The sequence below is a fragment of the Heterodontus francisci genome, chromosome 36, assembly GCF_036365525.1.
Source record: "Heterodontus francisci isolate sHetFra1 chromosome 36, sHetFra1.hap1, whole genome shotgun sequence".
Lineage (NCBI taxonomy): Eukaryota > Metazoa > Chordata > Chondrichthyes > Heterodontiformes > Heterodontidae > Heterodontus > Heterodontus francisci.
The window spans coordinates 25,601,717-25,628,089 of NC_090406.1; the positions used below are offsets into that span (position 1 = coordinate 25,601,717).

At 42.1% G+C, this 26,373-nt stretch overlaps 1 protein-coding gene across 3 annotated transcripts in view; it reads right to left on the minus strand.

Annotated features, from left to right (window-relative positions):
* nfic (nuclear factor I/C) overlaps positions 1 to 26,373 on the minus strand; it is a 535,921-nt gene that overhangs the window by 96,919 nt on the left and 412,629 nt on the right. For all 3 annotated transcript variants that reach the window (XM_068016379.1, XM_068016380.1, XM_068016378.1), the window contains 2 exons: positions 17,901 to 18,075; positions 935 to 1,020 (listed from right to left, as the gene is read on the minus strand). In XM_068016379.1, the coding sequence (XP_067872480.1) occupies positions 935 to 1,020; positions 17,901 to 18,075 (261 nt within the window). The remainder of the gene's footprint in view (positions 1 to 934; positions 1,021 to 17,900; positions 18,076 to 26,373) is intronic.

Consider the following 26,373-nt stretch of genomic DNA (forward strand, 5'->3'; position numbering starts at 1 on the left):
CAAGAAGTGATAAGCTGGTACCGCTACCCGAAACAGTGAACATACTCAGATAGACTACAACGTATTCATATTAAGCTGCTTGCTCCATTCTTCATTTCTGAGTAAATATAAAATACCTAATAATACACAGCAAATCAATATATTTAAAGAATACATATAGGCAAGCCTTTGTTTTTATCATAAAATGTTACTTGACTGCAGTGTAGGTCAGATATAGAATATAGCATATAGGGTATAACATTATAAGACCAACTTTGCAACCCATGCTCTCATCCAGCGAAGCTCCACCTTGGAAGTGAAGCTTCGCAAAATTACCCCTAAATAGATATGCTGAGGCTAGTTTGCTGTGAAGGTTGTTTCAAAAGCTATTTTAATTATTGCTTGCAGTAAATTTGTTGCAGCCAGGAAAGTTTTCCATATCCTTAGGATGAAACAACATATTGAAAAAGAACTTGCTAGATCTATGAGTGGGTGCCTTACAAAGTATATAACTTTCAGATTAAGCATTCAGATAAACTGCGATGTGAGTTTTTCTATGGTTCTACACCCTTTACCAAATCATGCTTAAAAACATCAGGTTATATTTTCACATTAACTGATTCAGGTTCTTTAAATGAATTACGGCATGTCCTCAATGATCCATGTCACTGTGATCACTTATACACACAATACATTGAATTAACACTCACAAGATGTTTCTTGCAAAAGCAAACAGGTAATAAATTGGCTAGAAGTACAATGGTCCAAGAAAAACTTATTCTCTAAAGACCTGCTTGGACTGATTAGAAAATAATTTTTGGAACAATGTATTTTTTTGATATAAACTGTTTATCATTGTTTTGACAATATTTTCAAAGCCGAAATGATCTACATGTGAAAGGGAAATTAACAAATTAAATACAAACCATCAATAAAACTAAACCTGCTACAATACCTGTGGCTGATAAAGGCTGCCAGGATCTCTTGGTCCTATTCCCACAAAGGAACGGTTAGCTGGGGGGGTGCCAGGTGTCGTGTAGGCTGAAATGAAATAACAATGTTAGAAGCAAAGGACAGACCCACAATAGCGCATTAATATGAACTACATTACGCTCAAATATATACTGTAATTAAAGCAAAGGAATAATTGAACTGCACTTATGTACACACACATGTAAAAATATACATTCAGAAATTACCTGCATTGCAAAAACTTAAAAGAGCTGAGCTTTTGACTCCCCATCATCTCCATCATAAACACTGCTGATGTCCATCTCCATAACACCTCCTGCTTCTATCCCTACCACAATCCACCACCTGCTGCTGAAACCATCATCTATGCTGTTGTCACCTCCAGACTCAACTATTCTAATGCTGTCCCTGCTGGCCTGCCATTCGCACTTTGCCAACTTCAGTTCATCCAAAGCTTTGCTGCCCATATCCTACATCACAGCAACTTCTACTCTCTTATCAGCTCCACCCTTGCCAGACAACATTGGCTTTTGGTCCCTGAAACTTAAAATCCTCTTTCCTGTGTTTTGATCCCTTCTTGGCCTCACTGTCCCCTGTTTCTGTAACTTCCTCCAGCCCTACAATTCCCTGCCCCACGCTCTCCACTTCTCCAACTCAGGCCTGTTTTGCATCTGCCTCTTTGCTCCACCATTGGCGACTTGGTCTTCAACCTTCTAGGTCCCATTCTACAACTCCTTTCCTAACCCCTTCATCTCTCCACCTCCCTTTCTTTCTTTAAGACTCTCTCTAAAAAACATCTCTTTGACTTAGCTTTTTGGTTACTCCTCCTAATATCTCCTTTGTCTTTGCATTTTTTTAACTATGCCTGTGTGAAGACCTTAGGGACATTTTCTAACCAAAGTTGCTATATAAATGCAATTGGTTATTGTTGTTAAAACTAAACAAGGTTGAGGTGTTTTTACAGAATTCTTTTGCAATTAAGTATTCCCATATCTCATTACTGACATTCACAAAAACATAAAGGCCCTAAATTTCCATCAGGGTTCACCCACTGTAACTTTCCGATTAGCAGAATCCCCAGAGAAATGCAGTAACTAGGTAAAAATTGTCCATGAATATCACTTCCCTAGGGTTCTTCTGATCTCCCACCAATGTTACAACAAGAGACTGGGAGAAAACCTATGGAATTTCAGGCCAAACACTTTTTCTCTAAATTCTCTAAGTGTGACATTCATGACACAAATTCTATGTGAAATTACTCATCCCAGAAGACTGTGGATGGTGTACCAAAGAGAAGGTTTGGCTGACTTATCCAAGGAACTATTATGTTCTAAGACTAAAGAAAGGAGATTTTTTTTCTAAGATGGCTACTTGTGGACTAATTCCAGCTTTTTCATCTAAGTATTTTCTGTTCAGTGTTCTTACCTATGTGTTTCTGCTTCTGTATTTTATTGGTAAGTAAATCCAGAATCCAGTGATGTGATACTTTTCATTATCATGAGGTCATAGAGGACATGGTGGACATCCTATGTATTCTCCAGAAATCAATTTTCACTCTAATGTACCATGGCATTGGCTTATTTATTTCTGTAATGGTACATATGGACTTAAAAACCATGTTCACTTGCAGAAAATGGCACAGCTTGTTTTGATGCAATAGCCCTAGAATATAGATATTGGGCATGATTTTAACTCACTCAAAACCCATTCGCTTACATAGAGTTAAAATTGGGACTACTGTGTACAGGCAGGTATCTGAGAGGAATCACTAAAATAAAATCAAAATACTGTAGATGCTGGAAATCTGAAATAAAAACAAAAAATGCTGGAAATACTCAGCAGATCTGGCAGCATCTTGGAGAGAGAGGCAGAGTTAATGTTTCAAGACAGTGACTTTCATCAGAACTGGCAAAGGTTAGAAATGTAATAGTTTTTAAGCAAATAAAGTGGGGATGAGGGGAAGGAGAACGAAAGGGAAGGTGTTGATAGGACAGAGGGTCAGAGAGATTAACTGACAAGGAGATCATGGGGCAAAAGCAAAGAATGTGCTGATGGTGTGGTGAAAGACAAAGCATTAGTGCAGAAAGGGTGTTAAATGACAGAATAATGAACAGCCCTAGCTCACAATGCAGTCTCCTCTACTTTGGGGAGACCAAACGCAGTTGGGTGACTGCTTTGCGGAACACCTCCGCTCAGTCTGAAAACATGACCCCGAGGTTCCTGTCACGTGTCATTTCAACAAGCCCCCCCTGCTTTCATGTCCAGATCGCCATCCTGGGCTTGCTGCAGTGTTCCAGTGAACATCAACGCAAGCTCGAAGAACTGCACCTCATTCACCGATTAGGCACGCTACAGCCTTTGAGACTGAACATTGAGTTCAATAATTTCAGAGCATGACTGGCCCATTTTTAAATTTTAATTTAATTTTATTTATTTTTAGAGATACAGCACTGAAACAGGCCCTTCGGCCCACCGAGTCTGTGCCGACCAACAATCACCCATTTATACTAATCCTACATTAATCCCATATTCCCTACCACATCCCCACCTTCCCTCAATTCTCCTACTACCTACACTAGGGGCAATTTACAATGGCCAATTTACCTTTCATCATTCATTTTTTTTGCATGTGCCTGCCCACTGTTTTTTTCATGTTTGTGCTTTTGGCTAGGGCTGTTCATTATTCTGTCATTTAATACCCTTTCTGCACTAATGCTTTGTCTTTCACCACAGCATCAGCACACTCTTTGCCTTTGCCCCATGATCTCCTTGTCAGTTAATCTCTCTGACCCTCTGTCCTATCAACACCTTCCCTTTTGTTCTCCTTCCCCCCACCCCCACTTTATTTTCTTAAAAGCTATTACATTGCTAACCTTTGCCAGTTCTGATGAAAGATCACTGACCTGAAATGTTAACTCTGCATCTCTCGCCACAGATGTTGCCAGACCTGCTGAGCATTTCCAGCACTTTTTGTTTTTATCTGAGAGGAATCACTTGATTAAACTATAAGTACCTTAAGGGTTTATCTGTGTATATTTTTAATGGAAGTTTTTTGAGTTTGAGAGATGCTTTTAAATTTTGTTTGTCTCAATCATTTTTGAAAAGTGTTTCTCAGCCACAGAAACTCTGTGGATGGTCAATAACAAAGCAAGATGTAAAGGTCAATATTCAGGGAACTTGTGGCCTGTGCAGCATATGGTGCAGTTAAGCTTAGCAAACATAACTTATTTTTCTATCTTCAGAGGACAGATAGCTAATCTTGTAACTGCTCTAAAACTGCAATGCCATTGTTTCTGTTCACTTATCCATTTACTGTTTTAACAAATCTGGCAGAATATAGCTAAAGACTTGTTTCTGCCCAATAAACCTGTCTTGCTGATGTGACAAGATCTAAGCATGTAAATTGGAACTAACTGAGGTTACGATAAGATGTTTCACACATTGTTGAATAAATCACTGGCAACATCTTAATCAAGAACTTTTCATTAAATCTTTCAAGGTTGGTTGGCCTTCTGAGGTAATGATTTGCAACACATTCATAGCATGTATTTTAACCACCACATTCATCTGGAGAAGGAATTTGGGCTTGCGGTGTCGATGCAAATACCCAGGTCAGATAAGCACATATTTCCCTGACAATGTACCTCCTTCTGACAACTAACTATCCTTGTGACCAATGTAAATAATCATCCCAAGAATAAATTTTACATAGACTTGTTTGTATTTGGTGAGAACTCAAAGGAGAACATCCCATGACATTTCAATTAGGACCCTAATAGCTGTAAAAAGAAGAATCTTATCTCATGTTATTCGGCTTTACTTCACCTCAAGTCCTAGTAGTACCCCCAAAATAGTGGATTTTTACTGCTTGGACTGGGAGACCAGTGACTGGGATTCAGTTGCCTTCTTGACAGCATTCGTTTGCACATTTTCAAGTTGGAAAACTTACTTTAACAGGAGGACCACGTGAAGGTTGCTCACGCACCTCCTGGTTGACCTCTAACATCACCAATCACAACCTGGTAACTGACCCGAGTGGTGAAGTCTCAGGTTTCAACCTCCCATGGAAAATCTGGACAACCCTCAACTGCATGAGGATGGGCCAGGGAAGATGTGGCCATTTGCTCCACAAATGGAACATGAGGACCAGCTCAAATTACGACTGTGGCCATCCAGTTCAGACCATCACTACATATTGAACTCTTACCCTGAGAGATCCAGTCCTGGTGGCAACAATTCACACTGCATCAGCTGAAGCCATTGAATGGATTGTTAACCTCGACATGGAAATATAACTGCTTCCCCAGCCAGACGAATAAATGCCCCAAAACAGAGTATTACCACACCACTGCCCAAAGCAACAGACTCACACGACTTTATTCCATTAATACAATATCCAGTGGGAGTGAGTAGAGTGACTTCCATAAAGTACTTGTGCCAAAAATCCTGACTGCTTAACCTCCCATCCTGCTGTATACTTTGACCATCTTCCTTTGCCAGCCCCACAACAAAAACCTTCTAAGTGGTGGAAAGTACATTGAAAATACTGGCCTGGAATTTCACTGGAGCCCCTCCCGCGCCACCATCGTAACTTCACCAAATGTGGCAGTAACCTCGCTTGCGCACTTAAATGGGGTTTCTGCTACACTTACAACGAAGTTATGATAGCGGAGCTTAAGCAGCTCTAAAGAAATTTCTGGCCTTCTTTGTCTTCTTCGGGAAGAAGCTCCACCTGTTCAGCTTTCCCTCAGTCTCCTAAAAGAACGATTCGAACCAGTCCTGTAGCCTGTTCAAGGCGCCCAGCAGGTTCCCAGATTTGTGTTCCTACCCATCGATCTGTGTTTCAGGTGGACTTTGCTGCTTTGTCACTGTTGCATATGTCTCAGTACTGGTGGGATCAGAGTGTTTGCACGGCCAAAGTTAACATCAGCTCCAAACTTTCTGAAATCTGCTAATGGAGGCTCAATAATCACTGAGGAGCTGCCTGAAAATCTGCATGAGCAGCCCACTCTTCAGTCCATGTCCTGAGAATTACATGCCTGAGTAGCCATGCTTGCAGGACCCCAAAAAGGAGGTCACTTCTGCCACACTTTCCTCCTTTCCTTAATCCTCATGTTCTTCCACTGTCCACTAATAGACCACCATAGGCAAACAATCCCCAAAATAACAATTTATCCCAAAGGAAACACTTTTCAGCAGAAAAAAATCTTGGGGAAATAAATATTTTGGGCAGCCCTCTTGTTTGAGTTGGAGATCCTGTGATTAACTGAGTGATTACCCTGTTTTGTTTACTTTCTACTTTTGTACTAAGTATTGTCTATTTTTTGGCAAACAAATTGGCCACTACAAGGAGAAACAGAAAAGTGAGAAGCGTGTACATACTCTTAGGCTAACCACTCTTTTGCCTCTTACCAATTTACATACTTATGAGCAAACCCCAGCAATATACAAATGTGTCATAAATAAATCATGAGTCATAATAAATGATTTAAACCAATCATCATCTAGGTAAATATTGCCCTTTTCTGATGATTACCATGTCCATTTATGAAATTTGTAAAGTAAATTATTCAGTATGTTCAAGTTGAGTCTTTAAGCAAAAAGTGTTTACCCAGAATCGTAGCCAAATTGTTAACTGTTTAAATTTTTAACCCCATTCTGAGGGCAAACTAAATTTAGACCATTTTTATTCTGTCAGTTCGAATACTGTTATTTGAAGACATGTACATCAGATGTTCTCACCCATAGCAATACTTTGTTTTGAAATGTGTTTGTTATTACTTATTTATAAACTTACAAGGAGAAAAGTTAGGGTTGTTCTGACTGTGCATATTCATTATGGCCGCCTATCTTTTGACATGTTAATTTGTTTTGTCTCAGAAGGTCCCAGTGGGATAAAAAAAGAACAAAATTATATGGCGTCTTTCCTAACATCAGGAAGTTCCAAAGCACTTTACAGCCAATGAATTACTATTGTTGCAATGTAGGGAAATGTGGCAGTCAGTTTGCGCATAGCAAGGTCCCATAAACAGCAATGACCAGAGAATCTGTGTCAGTGACATTGGTTGTTGAATAAACATTGGCCAGAACACCAGGCGGGCTCCACTGCTCTTCTTCAAATAGTACCATGGCATTTTTTAAGTCTACATGAGAAGGCAGTCAAAGCATCAGTTTAATGTCTCATCTGTGGCCTGGGATTTTACTGAGCTCCTGACGCCGGGCTTCAATGGAGGGTGGGGGGGTGGGGGCTGAAAGATCACTCTGGCAGCTGCCCGCCATGGAGCCCAACGCTGGGAGTACCGGGCCCGATCTCCCTGACACAGCGAAGCTCTGCGGTCCCCACCGCTGATCAATGGGATCCGGATTAACATGTTTAAATTAATGAAATGAATATATTTAAATTAAATCAACAGCGATCTTACCTTCGGGCCGCGATCGTCCGAGCAGCAGCTGACACTCACGCGCCTGCACTTTCCCATCCAAGGAAAGTAGGCGCCACAGTGGTGAAGAAGGAGGGGAATGGGCTCTAATGCAAATTACTAGTGTAGGGGAGGGTGGGAAGGGGAGACCTCTGCACTTTGATCAGTTTGGTGGGGGGAAGGTCAAGTATTGAAGGTAAGTGTTTTGGGGGGCAGGAAGAGGGCAAATGTTGAATTTAATTGTTATTGGGAGGGAAGGGGCAATAGATTTATCGGCGGTACATTGGTGGGAGTGGGGGAGTGTAGCCATTTAAAAATGTAAATGATCTGGCAGGGCTGGCTGTCCTTTAAAAATGGCACCAGTGCCGGTGCACAGGCAGCTGATGCCATTGCCGGTGTCGGAGAGCCTGCCCACTCCACGTGATGGGTGGGGGGGGGGGCGGTGTGGTGGGTGACCCGAGCGGCTCATTATCCTGGGCTGCTGCGAGGAAGATCGTGGCAGCACGGTGGCGCATTTTTCCGCTGCCGCTCTCGGCTGTGGAAGAAGAAAATCCAGGCCATGGAGTGGGGGACTCAAACCCACGACCTTCTGACTCAGAGGCAAGAATACTACCACTGTGCCAAGGCTGACACTTTATTTGATTAAATAACCTGATTAGATTTTGGAAGATTTGTGCAGTTTTTAGATTCAGGAATTTATGTGTGAAATACTTCAATTTAAAAAGCAGAATCAAATAGGGATCTGAAATACTGCAACACCTACAGCAACTACAGAACCCAGTCACCTCAGTAAAAGTGAGATGACAATCTTAAAGCTAATTTGCTGCATGGAAGCCAATGTAATTTTTCTTCTTAAGCATGTTCAATCTGCAAAGCTATGAATTTAAATGTAAAGTACTACATTTTTATGTACTTAAAGGAGAAATCTATTTTACCAAACTGTCACAGAATCCTATATATTAAATAGGGGATACCTGTACATTTATCACTATCTGTCAGTTCTTCTTCGTTACTGCAAATTGTGCTTTAAAAATGCATGTTAAAAGCAGCTTGGAAGCATTTTATTCCTGATCGTCTTTGGTCCCTGCCACATTCTCAGTTCCCTAGCCACAAGCTCCATCCCGTCCCTGGCCACTGTCTGAACCAGACAGTTCAAAACCTCGACGTCCTACTTACCTAAGCTGAGCTTCTGACCTTATATCCATTCCATCACCAAGACTGCCTGCTTCCACCCTTGTAATGTCACTTGTCTCCGCCCTTCCCTTAGTCCATCTGCTGCTGAAACCCTCAACTTTTCTGGTCTCCTGGTCAGTCTCCCAACCTTCCACTCTCTGTAAATGTGAGCTCATGCAAAACTCTGCTGCCCGTATCCTAACTCACACCAAGATCTGGTCACTTATCATCTCTGTGCTCCTATATTGGCTTCCAGTCTGGCAATGACTCAGATTTAAAATTCTCATCCTTGTTTTCAAATCCCTCCGTGGCCTCCCCCTCCCTATCTCCGTAATCTCCTCCAGCCTTACAACTCTCCACAAACTCTGCATTCCTCCAATTCTGGCCTCTTGTGCATCCTGATTTTCATCACTCCACCACTGGTTGTTGTGCCTTCAGCTGGCTAGGCCCGAAGCTCTGGAATTCCCTCCCTAAATCTCTCTACCTTTCTATCTCTTGCTACTTGTTTATGTTGCTTCTTAACACCTACCTCTTTTATCATCTGTCCTAATATCTTTTTATGTGGCTTAGTATCTGATAACACTCCTGTGAAGCACCTTAGGATATTTTATATGTTAACGGCACTTTATAATTGCAAGTCGTTGCTGATGTGATATCATTGTGGTTCCCTCCATTGACATCATTGTGTCACATGAGTGGTAGTAGTGTATGAAGTACCTGCTTGAGGACCATATCTAACTAGCAACTGCAAACCATAAAGCACAGTAAACATGAGGCTAAGAGGTTAAACCAAGGCTAGGACTGCATGCTCAGGTGGGGGTAAAAGATCCCATGACACTCTTTGAAAAAGGGAGTTTGATTACTCCCCTTGCCAATTATTATCCCTCAATCAATACCAAAAGAAACATACTAACTGTTCATTAACCTCACTGGTGTTAGTGGGACCTTGCTGCGTGTGAATTAGCAGCTGTGTTGATATTTAACAGTATTGGACTTCGCCCAAAAGGCTCTGCATGAAACCCCCAAATCTAGTTACAACATAACTCAGTGAAATCCAGGACAAGATATCTGATTCTGTCCTTTCAGAGTATGGGGAATGAGAGGGACTCACAAGACTTCACAAGATGTGTTTATGACCAGCTGAGATTCGCACTTTTTTAAATAATGTGAATCTGAATTATTTAAAACGTGTCACGAATAATATTTTTTATTCGATCAGTTGAAAACCTAATTTAAACTTTAAAAAGAAAGCAGGAGACAAAGAACTTGAATTAAACTTTTAAAAACAAAGCAGCTAAAATGGCTGTGAAATACCTCAAATACCAAGTCATATAGGTGGAGATGAATGTCGGGTTAATCTCCTATCAGAACAATGGTTTACAAATTTTGAATGAGCTACCTGCCTTACCTCCATTAACAAGACGTTCAAAGCCATCTTAGAATATTAACACTGGTGGAGACAAACCTCAAAGGGAAACACTGAAACAATGGGACCTAAGAGAGAGATTGGAATTCTTAGACTTGAACTAATCAAAAAGAGGGAATATACAGGACAATCATGTGACAGTCTCTCCATCTGTGTGAAAACTTACAGTTTCTTTTCACAACAGCAGACAAGCACATGCTTTTGACCAGTGCAGGACCCAAAGGGGGTCTGTCTGTCTCTCTCTCCAGGCAATTCCGTAAGTTCGAATCCTGCCTGCAGGCTGAAAAACATCCAAGTCTATCATTGTTGCAGACAGAGACCCAGGGGAGAAAACGATCTAAATCACTATCTCCCTGAAAACCCTGAACCAGGTGGCCACCTCTACCAGCCAGGAACTTCAGGACCACGAATTCAGCCGGTAGACAACCGAATTACCAGACTCCACAGACAGTATGTTCTTTTATTTGTTCTGCACTCTAATCCAACCAATCTATTCCTCTTTACTCCACAGCCTATTTGTGTGTAGTTTTCATGTGTGTGTATGTGTGTGAAAGTTGGCAGGTAGTTCATTATTTTACTTAGATTGAGTTTTGGCTTTAAGTACAATAAACTAACCGCTTTCTTGTGTTTTCTTTATTCTTTCGGGGGATGTGGATATCGCTGGAAATGTCAGCATTTATTGCCCATCCATAATTGTCCTTGAGAAGGTGGTGATGAGCTCCCTGTTTGAACCGCTGCAGTCCTTGGGGTGTAAGTACACCAACAGTGCAGTTAGGAAGGGAATACCAGGATCTTGACCCAGTGACAGTGAAACAATGGCGATATAGTTCCAAGTCAGGATGGTGCGTGGCTTGGTGAGGAACTTGCAGGTGTTGGTGTTCCCATGCATCTGCTACCCTTGTCCTTCTAGGTGGTACAAGTCACGGATTTGGAAGGTGCTGTCGAAGGAGCCTTGGTGCATTGCTGCAGTGCATCTTGTAGATGGTACACACTGCTGCCACTGTGCGTCGGTGGTAGAGGGAGTGAATGTTGAAGGGGGTGGATGGGGTGCCAATCAAGCGGGCTGATTTATCCTGGATGGTGTCGAGCGTTTTGAGTGTTGTTGGAGCTATACCCATCCATACAAATGGAGAGTATTCCATCATACTGCTGACTTGTACCTTGTAGATGGTAGTCAGGCTTTGGGAAGTCAGGAGGTGAGTTACTCGCCGCAGAATTCCCAGCCTCTGACCTACTCTTGTAGTCACAGCATTTATGTGGCTGGTCCAGTTAAGCTCCTGGTCAATGGTGACCTCCAGGATGCGGATAGTGGGGGAATTCAGTGATTGGTAATGCCATTGAACATCAAGGGGAGATAGCTCGATTCTCTCGTTTGAGATGGTCCTTTTCTGGCACTTGTGTGGCACGAATGTTACTTGCCACCTATCAGCCCAAGCTTGCATGTTGTCCAGGTCTTACTGCATTTTGGACATGGGCTACTTCAGTATCTGAGGAGTCGTGAATGGTGCTAAACATTGTACAATCATCAGCAAATATCCCCACTTCTGACCTTATGATGGAGGGAAAGTCATTGATGAAGTAGCTGAAGATGGTTGGGCCTAGGACACTACCCTGAGGAACTCCTGCAGTGAGTACTGGGACTGAGATGATTGACCTCCAACAACCACAACAAGGTATGACTGCAACCAATGGAGAGTTTTCCCAATGATTCCCATTGATTCCAGTTTTGCTAGGGCTCTTTGATACCATACTCGGTTAAATGCTGGCTGATGTCAAGGGGAGTCACGCTCACCTCACCTTTGCAGTTCAGCTCTTTTATTCATGTTTGGACAAAGGCTGTAATGAGGTCAGGAGCTGAGTGGCCCAGGCGGAAACCAAATGGAGCATCAGTGAGCAGGTTATTGCTGAGCAAGTGCCGCTTGATGGCACTGTCGACGACACCTTCCATCACTTTGCTGATGATCGAGAGTAGATAGATAGGGCGATAACTGGCCGGGTTGGATTTGTCCTGCTTTTTGTGCACAGGATATACCTGGGCAATTTTCCACATTCCCGGGTAGATGCCAGTGTTGTTGCTGTAGTGGAACAACTTGGCTAGGGGTACGGCTAGTCTTGAGCGCAAGTCTTCAGTACCATTGCCAGAATGTTGTCAGGGCCCATAGCCTTTGCAGTATCCAGTACCTTCAGCTGTTTCTTGATATCATGCGGAGTGAATTGGATTGGCTCAAGAGGAGGCCAAGATGGATCACCCACTCGGCACTTCTGGCTGAAGATGGATGCAAATGCTTCAGCCTTTTCTTTTGCACTGATGTGCTGGAGGGGATGTTTGTGGAGCCTCCTCCACCTGTTAGTTATTTAATTGTCCACCACCATTCATGACTGGATGTGGCAGGACTGCAGAGCTTTGATCTGATCCGTCGGTTGTGGGGTTGCTTAGCTCTGTCTATCGCATGCTGCTTCTGCTGTTTGGCATGCACGTAGTCCTGCGGTGTAGCTTCACCAGGCTGACACCTTATTTTGACGTCTGCCTGGTGCTGCTCCTGGCATGCCCTCCTGCACTTTTCATTGAACCAGGGTTGGTCCCCCCCTTGATGATAATGGTAGAGTGGGGATATGCCGGGCCATGAGGTTACAGATCGTGGTTGAATACAATTCTGCTGCTGCTGATGGCCCACAGTGCCTCATGGATGCCCAGTTTTGAGTAGCTAGATCTGTTCGAAATCTATTCCATTTAGCATGGTGGTAGTGCCACACAACACGATGGTGGGTACCCTCAGTGTGAAGACAGGACTTCGTCTCCACAAGTACTGCGCGGTGCATCTGCAACAGGTAGATTGGTGAGACCGAGGTTGAGTAGATTTTTTCCTCACCACCTGCCGCAGACCCAGTCTAGCAGCTATGTCCTTTAGGACTCGGCCAGCTCGGTCAGTAGTTGTGCTACCGAGCCACTCTTGGTGACGTTAATTGAAGTCCCCCACCCAGAGTACATTTTGTGCCCTTGCTAACCTCAGTGCTTCTTCCAATTGGTGTTCAACATGGCAAAGCACTGATTCAGCAGCCAAGGGTGGTGGTGGGGGGTGGGTGCAGTAGATGGTAATCAGCAGGAGGTTTCCTTGCCCATGTTTGACCTGAAGCCATGAGGCTTCATGGGGTCCGGAGTTAATGTTGAGGACGCCCAGGGCAACTCCCTCCCGACTGTATACCACTATGACACCACCTCTGGTGGGTCTGTCCTGCTGGTGGGACAGGACATACCCAGGGATGGTGATGGTGTCTGGGACATTGTCTGCAAGGTATGATTCAGTGAGTATGACTATGTCAGGCTGTTGCTTGACTAGTCTGTGGGACAACTCTCCCAATTTTGGCACAAACTCCCAGATGTTAGTAAGGAGGACTTTGCAGGGCTCTTCTTTGTCTTTTCCGGTGCCTAGGTCGATGCCGGGTGGTCCGTCTGGTTTCAATCCTTTTCTTAGGCTTTGTAGCAGTTTGATCCAACTGACTGGCTTGCTGGGCCATTTCAGAGGGCATTTAAGAGTCAATCACATTGTTTAAACTCAAGAAAACCTGTCCAATTGAATCTTTTATGATCATAGTACATAAAAGGGTTAAACACTCACTGAATTGCTAAGCATGTCCACTGTTTAAAAGAAATAAACCCTGTTGCGGTCAAACAAGGAGAGGGACAAAGAGGGAAGCCTTTTGACCCTTCCTCAACTGATTGTAACACATGTTATACAATTTGATAAGAAAACAATCAAAGCACTAAATCATACTAATTCTGCGATTATCTCAGTGAGAACCAGAATTATTCTGATGCACAATTTACTGACATACTCTCCACTCTCTCCTTACTCAAACTATCAATTGCTATCATCATTTTCATCCAGTAACACTTATGTGCTTTGGTTACACTACAATTATCTGTTGTATTCGGGAGAATAAAAGGCATGGGGTGAAATTTATCAGCCCCCTGACGTCGGGGGTCGTGGCAGGAGGGGACCCAGAAAATGCCTCCGGGAGAGGCCTGTCTAGGGCCTCACGCCGGGAAAGGCCTGCCCCATATTACTGGCGGCGGAGAGGCCTCGTGGCGGCCCCCTCCACTGCTCAGCTACAGAAGCAGGATTTAAATATTTAAATTAATGAATTAATTACCTACCTGCTCCAATTGGCTGTCCTGCTGCAATATTCCGGCCGGTGGCCAGGACTCCCATGCCTTCGGATCTCCGACCAGAGATCCAATGCGGGACACTGGTGGGGAGGAGGGAGGAGGTAAGTTTTCCAGCCAGGGGTGGGTGGGGAGCGGGGTGGAACTATTTTGATTGGTTTGGGGGTGGTGGGAAGGGGTAAGGCTCAAATTGTGTCAAGTTTGTGGCGGGGGGGTGGGGGGAGTAAGATTGGGACTGCAAGGTACGTTTTTTTGCGGGGTGGGGGGAAGGCAAGTAGTAATTTGTTTGTCATTAGGGTGGTGGGAGAGGGTATTGAAACTTTTATCACGTTCTTCCTTTTTATTTTACAATACATATCACTTTAAAAATGTAAATGAATTGGAAGGGCTTGAAGCCCTTTAAAAATGGCACTGGCGCCTGCGCAGTGGCGCCTGATGCCGTTGCTGGGGACGGAGTTCCTGCCCCCTCCATGACATCGGAATGGAGGGGGGGGGGGGATGGCGGTCTGCCCCGGCCATTTAAATGAGCCACTGCGCTAAATATCGCTGCGGCTCTGCGGAGTAACTCTCACACGTGCGCTCCACCATTTTTGAAGCTCACCGCCAAGAACGGTGGTGAGCTGGGAAATTTAAGAACATAGAATTTCAGCCTCCATTGTGCCTATGAAATGTTAGTACTTATTTTCCTGTGTCTCTGTGAGCAATTTTCCTGGTTTTATAATTTTACAGTGAAATTACCCCCACCCTGTGATATCTTCCAATTCAAAAGCCAGCAGCTTTAACAGTTAATCCTCATGATGAACTGTTGAGTGATAATGCAATAGGATTCCACAGATGGCAAGACTGGACTTAACTATGCCAAATGTTGAGAAATACTTTTGCTTTTTTTTGTCAACAACACATCAAATAATAGCTTCGCATTCAATAAATTTAAATTACAGACAGAATTTTACAAAATTGGATGCTTTACTTCAGGCAGTTGACGCACAGCCTGTCAAAAAAGATTTTCCATATTTTTTTGCCCTCACACTGTATTGGAAAGGGCAGGAACCTCTGCTGTTAATCATTTCTTTGGATGGGGTTCAATGCCAAGTTTTGATCCAGTTAGCAACAGACCTCTATTTTTCTTGTTCTGATCGATCGCGTGGACAAAAAAATGGTGTAAAAGATTGGGCTCTTCTCTCCAGAGAAATATCTGGCACCTCCACACAACTGAGATTGGGATCTCAACATAGAATCATAGACAGTTTACAGCACAGAAAGAGGGCACTTGACCCATAATGTCTCTGCTGGCCAAAAAACGATTCACCCATTCTAATCCCACCGTCCAGCATTTGGTCCGTAGCCCTGCAGATTACGGCATTTGAGGTGCATATACACACTCCTTTTGAATGAGTTGAGGTTTTCTCCCTCAACTACCCTTTCAGGCAATGAGTTCCAGACACCCCCGCCCCGCCACCACCTCTGGGTGAAAAATTCTTTTCCTCATCTCCCCTCTAATCTTTCTACTAATCACTTTAAAACTATGCCCCCTAGTCACTGACCTCTTTGCTAAGGTAAATGGGCCCTTCACATCCACTCTATCCATGCCCCTCAAAGTTTTGTACATTTCAATCAGATCTCCCTTCAGCCTTCTCTGTTCCAAGGAGAACAACTCCAGCCTATCCAATCTTTCCTCATAGTTGCATTTTTCCAGTCCCGGCAACATCCTCATAAATCTCCTCTGTACCCTCTCTAAGTGCATTTACATCCTTTTTGTAATGAGGTGGTCAGAACTGCACACAGTACTCAAGTTGTGGCCTAACCAATGATTTATACAGTTCCAGCATAACCTCCCTGCTCTTATTTTCTATACCTCAGCTATAGCTGAAAGCCTGTTTCCCAGCAGTCCAACAGACGGTGCATTGGATACATAGATGTTATTAGCAACTTAAGAGTTATATACTCCCTATAACATACCAGATAGCCTAAGATGCTTTAAAGAGAAACAATAACACAAACACAAGCCTGGCCACAGGAAAGAGATCAGGAGAGCTGAGTGAAGACTCGATCAAAAAGATGGGATTTGAGAAGGTTTTTAAAGGAGGTGAGAAATACAGACACAGAGGTGTTTAGGGAACTGAAAGTTCTGCCACTGATGGTGCAGTGAGAGGGAAGAGGTAAGTGGACAGGAAGCCATATTGGAGGAGAGTGTGCATGGCTGGAGAAGGCTGCAGAGGTAGGGAGGTGCAAGGCATGAAGAGACTTGAAGACGAGGACAAGGATTTTAAATTGGATACGCTACAGGCTTGGGAGGCAGTGTAGTTTAGCAAGAACAGGGATGATGGTGAGAAAGACCTAGCCTGTGACAGGATGCAATTGGCTGCATTTTAAGCAACTTGGAGTTTATTGAGGATAAATGGTTTAAGGACAGCAATGGAACATTGAGACTGGACGGTTATGGTTAAGAACTTCTTTGGTGGGAGGGGTGAGCTAGGGGCTGAGATGGATAATGTTGTGGAGGTAGAAGGAAATGGGCAAGGCAATGAAGAAGGATGTGAGGTATGAAGGTCCATTCAGAGTCGAGCACATTGCCAAGGGTGCTCATATTTTATTTAGTCTAAGTGAATGGCTAGGGAAAGGGACTGCATCCATACTGATGAAGTGGAGCTAATGTTGGGCACTGAAAACACTGGTTGTGGTCTTCCCAATGTTCAACCAAAGGAAGCTGTGATTCAACCAAGACCAGTCCAGACAGGAGAGAGTTAGTTATGAGGTCCAGAGAAGTGGTGGAGAGGCACAGCTGGATGTCATCATCATACATTTGGAAGTGACCCATGCCTGCAGTTATAGTGCTTTTTCAGTCTGGTCAGTGAAATGACCAAGTGTGCTTGAGTAATACCTGATGACAGCCATAATGTGAAATGATATCAAGACAATGACAATCAAAAGTAAACATGTAACAAAGCCTCTCTGTGATGGATTGTAGGTTGGTAAAACATATATTAGAGCAGCTTGTTGAAACCAGATATAGCAGCTCAGATAAACTGGGCTGGAGAGGGTTGATTTGTATCTAGAGCCAAATCCAAACTTCAGATTCTCCTGCTACTCAAATTTATATTGTAGGCAGCTGATACGAAAAAATAAATGTGGAATGACAGAATTTGGCTATAGAGCATCCAAAAACACCTGGTGCCAATGACTGACGAAAAGAATCACAGATTGACAATAGTGGAGATTTAGTAGATGAGTGTAGATGCAATAACAGTTTCCTGAAAAGCAATATGCTTGAGCTTAGTGACCAGAACTCCTGGCTATTGAGCTCAGTCACAGTATAACAACTGGAAATAAAAACTGACAATGATTCTTAATTCTTACAGGAAGTAATGTATTCAAGTCTTTGAAAGACTTTTTGAGAGGTAAGATGCAACAGGACTCATTCCATGATGCAGCTTGCACTTCTCATGCAAAAATTATGGATACATTTTCATTTCTACTAACCTAATCATAATATAGCTGATAAATCTGAAAGCCTTATATAAATGTATGGGCTTCAGGAAAGTGACAAAAAGCAGTGTCAATATATCATAGGTATACTGAAATACCCTGAAGGTTATGTCTATTATGGACAGTGATGTGGTTAAACTGAACAAAAAAGTCTGATTACAAATAGCCACCCTGCCTTTTCGCGGTCATTCTGTGCATTTTAAGAAAGGCATTTTTTCTAATTTCTGTAGAAAATCCCAAATCTTTTCAGTCTGTAGTTAAGCAAACAGAAAATGCTTACTGGGTGATGTTGGTGATGTTGCTCCACCCTCTGTGGTTGTTGTGGTTGTTTTGGTGTCTGGTGGCATTGCCAACGTTACTGATCTGGCCATGGATGGGGGAGGTGGCGGCGCCAGCATCTGTGTAGAAATGTAGTGGCTCGGGACTTTGCTTACCACTTGACCACTGCCATTCAGCTGTAAAGAAAACACCATACTTAATGATTATAATCAAAGAGATTCATGAAATTCACTGTGGAATTCTAACCATAGCAGACTGTACATTACTGTGAGTCGAGCTGGATTGGTAAGACTGCTGTTTACATGTGGAATCAAACCTAATTTGGATCACTCTTGAGTTGAATAAATATTCTGCAGTTCAACAGTTCTTCCTGTTATGCAGTAGGAGGCTATTGCTTTCTTCAGTAAAAACATGAGTGCAGTTGCACCAGCAATCAAGTGTGTCCATGTGGGTGCAAACTGCAGAATGGGCTTCCTAAATCAAACCTACCTTAAACTAGGCCTCTTGATTGGGGGTCGAATCCAAATCAAAAGCCACTTTAGAGTAAAAAATTAATCAATGTGGGGTATGTGTGTGTGTGTATATATATATATATATATATTATATATATATAAAATATATTTATAAAAAGCCAACTGTATTAGAGGAATGTGAAGGCAACTCGATTTGAATCTGGAATGGATAATTTATCTAACTCCTTTGGATGCAGCATTCAATTTGACTTGCATTATACAAATGTGGACTCAATGCTTCTTTTTTAAAAGAATGTTCTCAGGCTGCATATTTTCACATCCTTAAATTCACAGCATTTTTCTTGAAAACAGAGTACGTTGACAGGTTATTTCAGAGGACATTAGGAGTTAACTATGTAATGTCGGCTGGAGTCACAGGTAGGCCAGACCAGATATGAGTGCCTGGTTCCCTTCTCTGAAGGACATTAGTGAACAAATTGGGTTTTTATAACATCCAACAGTTTTCAAGGTTATGCTAGGTTTGTTGAATTCAATTTCACAATTTACCACGGTGGCATTTAAACTCTGAACTCTGGATTGCAGGTTCACTATCGTAACCACTAACACTACTACACCCATCTACCAATCCAAATCAATCCATGTTTGAGAAAATGTGTGAAACCAATTTAGTGCACATCTGCTAACTCCGCTTTTCATCTTTAAACAGGAATTGTTTGTATTTTTGCATCATAGCAAGGGGCCAATTTTTGCTCATTTCAATCTAACATGTTCACTGATATTTGATAGAGTAACTCTCTTGTTTACTCTAAAACTTGGGACAAAAGCAGTAATAAAATGGCTGCAGAAGACACTGTCATCCAATATTTAAGGGGTATCGCCTTCATCAAGAGAACAGAGAAGTGGCAAATCAGTTGCAATGATATTTTTGGTGACAAAGGGCTACAACATAATATTGAATGTTTGATAAACCAAAAAAAGTTTGCTAATGAGATTTTTTTTTTAAAGTGTTCTTCTTTAATAGATATGAAAAGGGTTAGAGATCCAGTTGGAGTGTTTATGGGCTGTTACTGTAGACCCTGAGGCTAGTTATTGAGGGGAACAAACTGATAACATTCATACTTAAAAAAAAACTATTCTTCAAAGATCAAACAACGACGGTAGAGTTGCATGATTAATTAACTTCACTGATCATGCATTATCAATTGGATGGGTAGTGTCAGAAGCTTCCTTCAAAGAAATGCAAACATACCAAAGACATAATCTACGTTCAACCTTTTCTGATGTATGCAGCAAAATTTTAGCAATGCTTAGTCCTTTATCTTAAATATCTTACTATTTCTCCTGCATGTTTTACACATATATTTTGGTTCACTGTAACACTGGTCAATGTATCCAATTTACTGATTACCAACCCAATGATCTACATGTGAACAAAATCAGGTACAACTGTAGTTACAATAAATAGAAGCCATCGATACTTGCCACATCACAACCACTGCTCTTTTGGTATGGAACTATTCTGCATCCGCTACCTCCCTTTTTATACCACAGGAGTATTCATACTCCTGTGTTCTGGAATTCTCTTCCTAAAAACTGCCCTGCAACATTGCTCCTCACCACCAAAACCTCCTTAATCCATCTCTTCACTAACACCACTGGTCACCTCCCAACTCTTCTCCCAATTTCAGCTTGGTGTTAATTCCTCCCTCTTTTGTCAAGGGCCTCAGGATGTTTCTCTATGTTAAAAGTGTTACACAAGTGCAATGTGTTGTCATGAGACACTGAATGCAAAATTTTTCAGTGTGACAGTTAAAAAAAGAGTGAACTGTGTTAGTCGCCCCTTACATGGGAGGGGATAATTAGTATTTTGTTCATTCTAAGTTAAGACATAACACAAACAAATATAACAAATATGCTTTATATTCATTTGAGGGCAATTTTAACCATAGAGAATGCTTTAAATTTCTTATAGACTTCATTTGGAATGACATCCATCTCTCGAGAGGTGTTTGGCCACTCATCTATAAATCATATATTTACATGGTTTATTATGAAGGTTTTTTTCTCCAATTTACAGATCTAAGAATCAAGGAAGCCAATATCTTTAGCCGAGAAACTGTAGTTGGTGTAAAGCCTTAGTCTGGTAGCAACTGTGTGATAATGGCCAGAAAGGTAGGCATTTCGGAAGCTGGGTGTTCCTACACTCTATGCCTCTACCATAAGATTGCTGCAGGGCTTTTGAGTGGATGGAATGTTTTAGCATACAGACTTAGTGTAAGCTTATTCATGCAAATTGGGAAATTATATTTTGATGAATGGGGAACCTGCAAAATTGCCATATCCACATACTGCATGAGCAATATGCCAATGTTGCCAACAGAAAATAGGAATTAGAGCTCAGGCAGCACTTCACATATTGGAAATCAGAGGTTAACTGCAGCACTGCCCATCAGTTTTTCCAGTCAGTAAGTTCCCAGCTATGGGCATTGCTTTCAGTTCTCCCTGTTTTAGTGGAGGATGATGAGCAGCAGCGGAGCAAGATTGCCTGATGGCACCCCCAGAGGCCCAGATCAAACTACTTGTTCTAGAGGCTCAGATTCATTAGGAAAGTAGTCAGAGAGCTATTCTATCTGCTTCAAGCACACCAGCAGCCTGGAACTTAGGAATGGCACTGTTAATAGCTAACATGTCTCCTTATTCAGAGGAGATCATGATTATCAGCCAATCTGTTGTCCTTTTTCCATCAAAGAGATACTTCTCTCAATTGGACCAAGACCTCATCATTTTTTCCCAAATGAACAGCAACAGAACTGTGCCACAGTTGCCATTTACATTGGAATGTTACATTTCTGAGAGCAAAGGGGATAACTACCAGCATGAACAGTCTTAGGTAAGTAAGGTTTCTGGGTGGCACAATCAGCTGGACGCTGTCCAGTCTCCTCTAGGTACTAGATCCAAATCCAATAATATTGTTGGATGAAAGACTTATATTGTCCAGCACTTGAAGCTCTCACTTTGACAAGGGTAAAAATTGATTTTTCTTGCATTGTTGTGCAGCTGGCTAGTGACCAATAACACTGTATCATACAGACATCAGCTATGATACTTTCATTTTAAGAGAATCATCTGTGCCAGACAAGATGAAGGAAGACTTGAAAGATGGCTCTTCAGAAATTAAAACTATTCTCTTGCAGTCCTGCCTAATGATATCCTTTCAGCAGCCAATGACAGAGTGCAGACAAAACAAAGTCCATGACGTACAGTACAATTTCCACTGCTCCCCCCATCCCATACAAGATTATCATTACACACTGCATACTTCACAACTTTAATATACAAGAGGTCCAACTATAGAACTATGGGGGAGGAGGATGGCAACAAGAATCGAGGATCAATGTCAAAGAACAGAACACAAGCACTAACTATATGAATATAGCTGAACAAATGCCAGTGCAGCCAGGAAGATTGGTTTACTTGGCACTCATACAAGACACGTTTTGCTAAGTGTCTGAGCTTTCTTTTTAAAGAATTCTCCTGTTGGCATATAATCACAAAAGTGGCGTGAAGCATCAGCTGCAACACTATCCTGTGAGTCTTCTGAATTATATCAATGCCCTTTGATAGGCTGCTACTTTGTTCTACTCAATCAGAAAACTCAAATAAAAGGCGACCAACTTATTACCTTATTTTTTTTTAATGTGTCAGTGATGCCAGTGAGTTTTACTATAGAACAACCCCCTTCATTGTATGTTGTGTGCACTGTTGCACACTGAGCAATGCTGGGTGAACAGTGAAAATTGTACTGTAAGGCACTGCCTGATCTGTCCAGATATCTGTAGCATTACTTCAAGATGGCAGTAGTATGCTCAGTAAAGATCCTGATGTGGGATGGACTTTGTTTTGTCTGCACTCTGTCATTGGCTGCTGAAAGGAAAGAGGGTAGCTTTAATCTCTGAAGAGCCATCTTTCAAGTCTCCCTTCATCTTGCCTGGCACAGATGATTCTCTTAAAATGTAAGTATCATGGCTGATGTCTGTATGATACAGTGTTATTGGTCACTAGCCAGCTGCAAGAGACAATGCAAGAGAAATCCATTTTTACCCTTGTCAAAGTGAGAGCTTCAAGTGCTGGACAATATAAGTCTTTCATCCAACAATATTGTTGGATTTGGATCTAGTACCTAGAGGAGACTGGACAGTGTCCAGCTGATTGTGCCACCCAGAAGCCTTACTTACCTAAGATATTGCATTGTTCAAGCTGGTAGTTATCCCCTTTGCTCTCAGAAATGTAACATTCCAATGTAAATGGCAATAGTGGCACAGTTCTGTTGCTGTTCATTTGGGAAAAAATGATGAGGCCTTGGTCCTATTGAGAAAATTAGCACTTCAACACCTAACCTATAATTCCCCTGTGGGAAGAGTAAGTGTTGTGGCTAGCTGCAGGGTTTCAGTGGGAGGCAAATGGGAATTAGGTAGCCATGCAATTGTCCTGATTTCTAAGATAGCCATGAATCTGATTCACACTGTGGCTTTCTGGTCCTGTCCACTTTTTGGTATCTGTACTGTCACTTACACAGAAATATTACATGGCTCAGATGTGGCATTTCTCCAGACAAACAGCAGGCTACTCCAGCCTCGCAACTGCCACTGGGCACTTCTTCAGCAGGCCCACTGATTGCAGGGGAGCAACACTCCATTCTTATGAGAAAGTTACCACATACACATCCTTTTGATGTCCTTCATTTATTGGCACTCGGCAACCTACAGTAATGTACTATACTGTAACTGCTGTTTCCTGCAGATTTGTAACATTTTTATTATATTGTTTTACATTTCCACGTCGCTTATATTTCTATCCCATTGAGGAAAAAAAACCGTCAATAATTTTTTCCAAACTTTTGAGCTTGTGGTTATTATGAGGACTCGGGGAGCAGCAGGAATGTAGTTACAGTTCCCACAACTGAATAAATTAGCAAATTAGAGACTGCAGAATAACAGACAGCGCATAAATATGTACTCAACAGCATATTCTACAGTTGTGGTGTAACTGGCAGAAGGAGCTCCTGGCCTATTGAATATGCTGCTGTCTAAAGTAAATATAATGGCCTGGATTGACCTGCCAGCGGGTTCCTGGTAGGAAGCTGTGCTAGTGAGTTAATTTCCCGCCTGCCCATGGCATAAACAGGCCTGGCCAATTTTAAGGTAGCCCTCATTTAAAGCCTGCTGGTTGATTTCCTGGTTTGAACAGGCTAAAGTTGGTGGGAAGTGGCAAAAAAATCACATGGTATGGAGGCTGCCCATGAGACAAATTAGGTAGGTGGTATTTGCTTCCTGTGGCATCTTGCAGTGGAACGGGCAGTGGTGGGGTGACTCCAGGGCAGGATGGTTAAATGTGCCCACAACAACGGAGGATTTCTAAAATTAACCTTTCCAGGGTTGTTCTTGAATTGTCAGTAACTGCTTTTCATACCGATTTGCTCCAATTATAAACAAATCCATGGCTACGCAGTTATGCAAAGCCCCTTATATTCATTAGTCAGCAGTTTCATATACACCCACATATGGAAACTACACAAAAAATTGCAACACTATTGTAAATATTGGTGCTACATTAGTAACAGTTATAAATTCCCACACCTTCATGTTAAATAAATGTTAAATATTCCTTATGACACAAGGGAGTGAAATTTCCTCAATCTTCCACCATAACTTCTGTGGAAGATTGATTGACATCCTGGAGAAATAGTATAAATGGCCAGGGCTAGTGTGACATGTAGGAAATAAAACCCCTTACCCACTATAAACTGATGCCAGACTGCCACACAGGGCTTGGGGAACTGGAGTTTTTGGAACTATGCAATAATATATATGCACTATGGTAATGATTTTCACTGTCATCAGGTTCAAAGTAGTTATTGTGCTTTATCAAGAAACACAGCATGCATAACCTGCTCATTTATGCCATCTTTGTTTTTTTTAACTCAAATTGAGCAAGCCGGAAAGGACGAAGCTGGTAGAGGAGGACTAGCGAGCTCACATCAGCATTTTGGAGCACCTGTACCTGATGAAGCAGACACAGATACTTCAGTGGGGTTGATAAGGACACACGGTGAGTCAACACAGGGCGAGTTATCAATCATAGTTAAGGAAAGGGTAGAGGTGGTCAGTGAGGAAGGCCAGACTGTTTATACTGGCTGACCCATTTAATACTCATAAATAATAGCAATGATTCCACATACCCTCAGCGTTGTTCATCTTTTCTCTTGTCCTTACTGTACAACATGAACATAGAATCATAGAAATGTCAGTACATGGAATGCCATTTGTCTCATTGTGCCTGTGTTAGCTTTACATTGTTGTACAGCGAGCTCGCCACTGGTATCAGACCCACCGGCCGTCCATGTCTCCGCTTTAACGATGTCTGCAAACGCGACATGAAGTCCTGTGACATTGATCACAAGTCATGGGAATCAGTTGCCAGCGTTCACCAGAGCTGGCGGGCAGCCATAAAGGCGGGGCTAAAGTGTGGCGAGTCGAAGAGACTTAGCAGTTGGCAGGAAAAAAGACAGAGGCGCAAGGGGAGAGCCAACTGTGTAACAGCCCCGACAAACAAATTTTTCTGCAGCACCTGTGGAAGAGCCTGTCACTCTAGAATTGGCCTTTATAGCCACTCCAGGCGCTGCTCCACACACCACTGACCACCTCCAGGCGCTTACCCATTGTCTCTCGAGATAAGGAGGCCAAAGAAGAAGCTTTACTCAGGACTCGCTAATCTGAGTTTCCTTCTCTTTCCTTTATCCCTCAAACATCTTACTTTTTCAGTTTGTTATCTAGTGCCCTCTTATATGTCATCATTACCTCAGCTTTAAATGCTATTAAAATTGGACTGCATTCCATATTTCAATAACCGTTTTTGCAAAAACAATTTTTTCTAACCTCCCCCTTTATCCTTTTGTATTAATCTTGGGTTTATGTTCCCGTGTCAAAATTAATTTTTCACCATTTCCTTTCTCAAAGCCTTTTAACACTTTGAACTATTTTATTTGCTCCCCCTTAACCTTCTCTGCTTCTGTGAATATAAACCTAGTTTTTAAAAAATGTTTTTCATTATAACTACATCCTTTCATCAATGGTATCATGGTCGAGAAACTACTTTGCACCTTTGCTATGGTTCCATTACTCTTTCTATAATGGGGTGCCCAAAACTGCATGCAATACTTTAACAAATATTACACATAAATTAACCCTTGCTGCAGCTATCTGATAAGCCAATGATTTCAGCTTGTGAAGCTGAATTAATATCCTCTATCCAGTGAGTCCCTGGGCTAAATTCTATTATATATGTCACAGCAGAAATACATTTGCTCTGCATTTTCCATTGCAAATGAGTTCAGCCTTGGTGCAAATTTACAGTCCAATTCTGCCCTCTAATTTTGCAAAGAGCTTATAATGTTAATGTAATGCTTGGAACAATGCCACTGGGATTTTATTCTGTTTCAGACAGTAAAACCATCATCACCAACATATTCAAAATGCTCCATCTGCCAAGGAACACTGCAACAAAGTCACAAAACAACCATTTCTAAATATCCAGTGAATGTGCATCAGAGCAGCCTCATGTAGAATTGCATTGCCAAATAAATTAGATCAATACTAACTATGAGGCACTGATGCACTAGCAGAAAACTAATGCAACCCCCGTTAGTTAATTACAAATAAGTATTTCATTAACATCTGCAAGCACAATTTACATCCATTAAGTCAAACATTTGTTAATGATGCAAATGAAGCTCTTTCCAGAACATCATGGATGCAATTTTAACACTGTGTAAGTGAATAGGTTTCGAGTGAGTTCATATTTCACACTGGACAAATAGGTACACAGATATTTAAAAATCATTTTTAACTAGGGGGTGAAACTTGAGCGGTGGAGGCCAAGGAGAATAGCAAACCATTGAGACTTCTGCAGTGTGAGGCCCAGGAGAATTCAACTCCCAGGCTT